At 39.1% G+C, this 6,440-nt stretch overlaps 1 protein-coding gene across 4 annotated transcripts in view; it reads left to right on the forward strand.

The window, feature by feature from the left end:
* LRCH1 (leucine-rich repeats and calponin homology (CH) domain containing 1) overlaps window positions 1-6,440 on the forward strand; it is a 259,641-nt gene that overhangs the window by 230,341 nt on the left and 22,860 nt on the right. For all 4 annotated transcript variants that reach the window (XM_006774186.2, XM_006774188.2, XM_006774187.2 and 1 more), the window contains 2 exons: window positions 972-1,081; window positions 2,912-3,049. In XM_006774186.2, the coding sequence (XP_006774249.1) occupies window positions 972-1,081; window positions 2,912-3,049 (248 nt within the window). The remainder of the gene's footprint in view (window positions 1-971; window positions 1,082-2,911; window positions 3,050-6,440) is intronic.

Genomic DNA, 6,440 nt, shown 5'->3' on the forward strand with positions numbered 1-6,440 from the left:
ATCTTTCTTCTATCATTGACAGTCCCTCTAGGTTGTGGGCTGCTTGCCTGTGTTCCTGAGAAGCATCTACGGTACCAGTCTATAGAGTGTGTTTTCTTTAGTGAATTACTGGTATGTTTACCGGTAATAAATTTGCACTGTTTTATGTATATGTTTGATTACATACAGCCTTGTGACAGTTTTCCTGCATGTCATAAGCATTTGAATATAAATTAAAATGTTAAAATCAAATCTGATATTGTTTTACCTTTTATTTGGTGTGTGGAAGGTGTGCGGAAGAGGGGGTAGTCTTATACGGCGAGTATATAACAAACTCTGTATTTTGAGTGGAAATGTTAGGGGGTTGTCTTATACGCCCAGTCGTCTTATACGCCGGCAAATACGGTATATAGGCAAGGGTCAGTGACATGCTAGAAGGCAGAATTTTCCACTCCACACTCAAACATGTAATCCTGTGTATCATCACTTAGTTCTTAACCCAAGCTTATGAAAAATTTTAGCCAAAAAACATTAACCTGTGCTATTTTAAATATGTAAAGCAATTCTAGAGACTTCTTATGTGAAACCTATTCTCTGAGTTTAATGAAAAGACTGAAACCTCGAGTGTAATGTAAATGAAAACTTAAAATGAAAGCACTGGGAAAATGAGAGAGGAAGGAAGTCTTTCAGAGAGGTGAGATGGACCATCTCAGAGGATGAGCCAAGCTCTTCCCTGGATTCAGTTTATTGCCACCAAAAAATACAGCTTTTGTTAGTCCACACAACCCAGTATAATTTTAAATTATAATCTTTTTTAGAATATTTGAATCATGCTTTCATGTGGTGTCACATTTTTACCATTATTTCTATGAGTGGTGAATGAATTATTTGGGATAAATAAAGAAACTGTTTGCTTAATTTAAATATGAATAGTATTATGGCCATCTACTCTAGACACACTCCATAAAGGCTTTTTTTCCTTTCTATTATAGTGTTTCTAAGACCTCAGAGAAATTTGGAATCTATAGACCCGCAGTTTACAATTCGGAGGAAAATGGAACAAATGAGAGAAGAAAAGGAACTGATGGAACAACTCCGTGAGGTACCCAAGGAATATTATATATTAGAGTAATAATTTTCAGAATTGAAGCAACATGGTAGTTAGGGGCGCCTCTCCCCCAACCATCGCCACTAAAGCAGTTGAAAATTTGAGTATAACTTTTTACTCTCCAAGAACTTAACTACTAAATAGCTTGTTTACCTGAAGCATTACTAATAGCATCAACAGTTGATTAACACATACTAAACATGTAATATGTACTGTATTCTTACAACAAAGGAAGCTAGAGAAAAGGAAGTGTTATTAAGAAAATCATAGGAAAAGAAAAGACATTTACAGTGCTATGCATATTTATGAGAAAAAAAATCTTCACCCTAACCGGTTTAGCTCAGTGGATTGAGCTTTGGCCTGTGAACTGAAAGGTCCCGAGTTCAATTCCGGTCAAGGGCACATGCCTGGGTTATGGGCTCAATCCCCAGCAGGGGACATGCAAGAGGCAGCCGATTAATGATTCTCTCTCATCATTGATATTTCTATCTCTCTCTCTCACTCTCCCTTCCTCTCTAAAATCAATAAAAATATATATATTTTTAAAATCCTCATATAAGTGGGCCCACAAAATTCAAACCTGTGTTGGTCAAGGGTCAATTGTATCTTTAAAAAAACAGACTTTGAAGCACTGCAAACAGTGCTAGCTTCAAATCTAGCTGGGTCGCCTACAGACTGTTTGATGTTGGGCAAGTCACTTAACATCCCTGGGTGTCAGTTTTTTCATGTATTAAAATAATAGTTCCAACCTACCGGAGTGTGATTTTGTGTGTAATATATGAGATAATGTAAATAGAACTACTTAATGCATATGTATAAAGCTAGTATTATTTCAATTCAGGTATACTTTAAACTAATGCACTGTTTTTCAGTTACTTAATAGTAATATTCCATTAATTTAAAGATGTTTTAAGTTATCCTCACTTTATATCCCAAACTGGTCAGAACTTTTCAGTCAATCATTTAATGGAAAAACTAATAGAGTTCCTACCAAGCATGAAGTCACGTGCTGGGTAACATTAAAGATTTTCAGCTCTGTGATGATAGAGACCATGGCTAATGTTTGACCACCTTTTTGCCTAAGAAAACATGGGGGGTGGGGGGCACAGTTTGTCTTCTCTTTTAAATCTGCCTTTAGCTGCCTTAGGTTGGAGAGTAAATTTTGTCCTATAATCCAATGTGAAACTTCCAGTATTTTTCACAAATGAGATAAAAACTGTTATAATGTTGTTGGAGATGTGTACCAAATTCTCATTTAATATGTTTTCCCAAATTACAAAGGAAAAACTATAACTCCTTGGCCTCCAATTTGAGTATACAATTATCATTTTATAAGATGTAAGAGGACACTATCAATCATGTATCTATTCATATTTGCATATTTTATTAATTCTTCAGGGAAAATGTTATATTCTTTTAGAAATCCTTTATTTGTCACTTTTTTCCTTTTTAAAATAATATTTTAATTGAAAATATAATAAGAAATAATGCTGATTGGAGAAAATAGAGAAATGCTAAAGAAAAATAAATCGTTTTGTATCCCACTGCTCAAAGACAAGCACTGTTAACATTTTGGCTTCTACTGGCATTCTTTCTACATTTAAGTTGTTTCCGAATTGTGAGCATCTCATATACAGTCATGTGCCACTTAACAATGGGGATATATTCTGAGAAATTAGCAGGCAATTTCATCCTTTTGTGAACATCATTGAGCACACTTACACAAGTCTAGATGGTGCAGCCTACTACACACCTTTGCTATATGGTATACCACTGCTGTATATGTGGTCCATCATTGACCAGAACGTCCTGATTCCCCCACAGAGCATTGAGATGAGACTCAAGGTCAGCCTGCACGAAGACCTGGGGGCTGCGCTCATGGATGGTGTTGTCCTCTGCCATCTGGTCAATCACATCCGCCCGCGATCTGTTGCAAGCATCCACGTCCCCTCACCAGCAGTTGTAAGTAACACTACATAAAGGGAAACTACTTTTTACATAAAACAGACTCTTTTGAGACAGTGTTGCTGGCTAACAATGCCGATGGGATCATCTGCTCAGATCCTCTCTGTTGGGCCCCAAACCACTTGAAGAGCAGAAAGGAATAAGTCTGAAGGAAGCAATATTTTCACTCTTAAAGGGAGAATATTTAAAATAAATGTGTCAGTGACAGAAAATGAATTTATTTCAAATATAGAGCAAATCATATTTATGAAATTACTGGTTGGGGTGCTAATTTTAAGACATTAGGGACTAAAGATTCATTTCTTAGGAAGGGTTATTTAGCAGTGAGAAGGCTTTGGGAAAGCTGTTTTTTAGTTGGTAGCTTCTTGTTTGACTGGGGTTTCTTTCCTTTATTAGCTATTGGGGATTTTAGGATAGCTCTGAAAAAATGTGGGCTCTGTGTAAAAAATCATTACTGACCTGTCAAGCCGGAGGCTGATCAGCCGTCGTTAATGCAACAGTTCCTTGATCATTCACTGTGCTCCAGGGTACGTTGGGGGCATTGGGGAATGATGGGAAATGTGAAAATAAGTGAGACTCCATTAATGCCCTAAAAATATTTGTCCCCTCTGTAGGGGAGATAAAGCTGGCAAATGGATCCTCTTCCTGTATACACAGAGCATATTACCATCCAGAGGAGCACTATGGAGTCACTTTTATGGTCAGTCAGATGAGTGTGGAGAATCAGGGATCAGCTTGTCCTGGAAGCCTATATCGGGTTCAGACAAGTAGAGAAGAAAGAAGAACGTCTATTCACACTATTTGCTGTTCTCTAGACAAGGCAGGAAAAGAGTAGGGGCTAAGACTTAGGGTTTGGATTCAAATTTCAGATCTGCTCATAAGCCGTGTGTCTTTGGGAACGTTATTTAACCCCTTCCCCGGCAGAAACGTGTATACTCGTTTTCACAAAATGTTCTTTTTCAGTTGTCGACGAGTATACTAAGAAAATATGGTAAAAAAATATGGTTTATAGGAAGACGAGTTACAAACTGTTTTCATAACCAGCATCAAAAATACTATATAGAACCAAAATAAAAAAATTAGTCTGAAAAAGAAACGTTTTTAACAAAAAATTGTTGGGGAAGGGGTTAACCCCTCTTAAACTCAATTTGCTTTTTCCTATGGGAAATATTGTGAGGATGAAATAAGGTACTACATATGATATACCCACACATGTAAGCCATTTTTATCATTAGTGTTAATAGGGCAGATTTTCAAAATTCAGACTTCTTAATCCCAAGGCATAGTGCTCATAAAATGACCGTGTGGCAAGGGTGCTGGGGGAAAGCCACTGTGAAGCCTCCTGCGCCCTCCCTTGGCCTCCTGGAAAGCCTCACATTGGCACTATTTGTCCTAATTTCTTTCCTCTGTTCTCTTAGCTGATGATGCCATTTCAACTCTCAGTTTCTTTTTTATACTGTTGAACATATTTTTCCTTTGGAAAGTTTGGCCATTTTTGCTTCAGAAAATGGGGGCGTGGAATGACCAGTTTGTCTCCTCTTTCAAATCTGCCTCTAGCTGCCTTATGTTGGGCAGTAAATTTTGTTCTATAATCCAGTGCGAAACTTTTTAGTATTTTTTACATGTGGGATCCAAACTGTTATAATATTGTCAGAGCTGTGTGCCAAATTCTCATTTAAATAATTTTCCCCCAAAGTATAAGAAAGAAACTATGATTTCTCGGCTTCCACTTGAAATGTACAATTATTTTGTACGGTGTAAGAGGACACTATGAATCATGTATCTATATGCATTTGTATAGTTATTCTTAAGGAAAAATGCTACATTTCATTAAAAATCCTTTGGTTTTTCACCTTTATTTTTCTTTAAATAACATTTTAAATGAAAATATGAGAAATAATGCCTAGTTGGCAAAAAAGAAAAAATAGAGAAATGCAGAAGAAAAATAAATCATCACCCAAAGACAATCAAAACATTTTGGTTACTATACTATTAGCACTTTCTGTATTTAAGTTTTTTAATTGTAAGCATCTGATATATATTGTTTTTAAAATTTATTATTAAAACCTAAATATTTCCCATGTCACTAAAATTCTTCTTAAACATCCATTTTAGTAATTGTAACATATGATAGCATATGTTATGCTTCCTTTTTAGAAATGCAGTTGCTAAATGTCCACTCTTTGAAAATTCTTCAGAGAGCATCTTAAAGCCTCTTTGACAAGGCCCAAGCCACAGTGTCATGTGGCGTGATATCTCTACGGCAGTGTTTGCAGAGGCTGCTCTCTGAATGAGAAGGCTGCTCCCCACCCTGCCTCCAGATCCTCCACCTGCAGCATCACTAGCTCTCATTTCTTCTCTACCTTAGTGTTTACAGGATGCAAGCCATTCTTGACTCCTTAGCACTGAGATAGAGTGTTTTCCTTTTTTTCTTTCTTATAACAACCTCCCCACAACTAAGATCTATCACACTCTACTGTAATTTTCTTGAACTTGTTAATATTTTGAACTAGACCAGAACTAAGTGACCATGAGGATTGCAACTTTCAGTTTCACAGGTGCATCCTTAGCACCAGATAAAGAATCTGAGACATAGTAAACACTTGATCAGTCATGAATGGGAGCCTTTTCCGTCCATGTGATTGCCAGCTTTTTAAGCATGCTAATTTTTCATTCATGAAACCAATACTGTCCATTTTTAATGCCAAACTGAGGGAATATAGTGGTAAACAGAATCACTATTATTGTCAATACTAGAGGCCCGGTGCACGAATTCATGCACAGGTGGGGTCCCTTGGTCTAGCCAGTGATGGGGATTGTTCGGGGCTGCGGGATGTTGGCCGGCAGGGGAGGGGGCGCAAGAGGTTGGTTGTGGGAGCACACTGACCACCAGGGGCAGCTCCTGCATTGAGCATCTGCCCCCTGGTGGTCAATGCATGTCATAGCAACTGGACATTTGGTCACTTAGGCTTTTATATATATACTAGAGGCCCGGGGCACAAAAATTTGTGCACTCGGTGGGGAGGGGCGCCCCTCATCCGTGCCTGTGCCCTCTCGCAGTCTGGGACCCCTCGGGAGATAGCGCCCTGCTGGCTTAGGCCTGCTCCTGGGTGGCAGAGGGCAGGCCCAATCCCTAGGTGCAGCCCCTGGTTGGGCTCAGAGCAGGGCCGATTGGGGAGTTGGGGTGCCTTCCCCTGTCATGCACAGAGCAGGGCGGATCGGGAGGTTGCGATGCCACCCTCAGTTACTTTCAGTGTAGGGCCGATTGGGGTGTTGGGGTACAGCCCCCCCCGTCACACTCAAGGCAGGGTCGATGGGGAGGTAGCGGTGCCACCCCCTGTCACCCACAGAGCAGGGCCCATCAGGGCGGTTGGGGCTCCATACCATG

The sequence above is a fragment of the Myotis davidii genome, unplaced genomic scaffold (genome assembly GCF_000327345.1).
Source record: "Myotis davidii unplaced genomic scaffold, ASM32734v1 scaffold888, whole genome shotgun sequence".
Taxonomy (NCBI): domain Eukaryota; kingdom Metazoa; phylum Chordata; class Mammalia; order Chiroptera; family Vespertilionidae; genus Myotis; species Myotis davidii.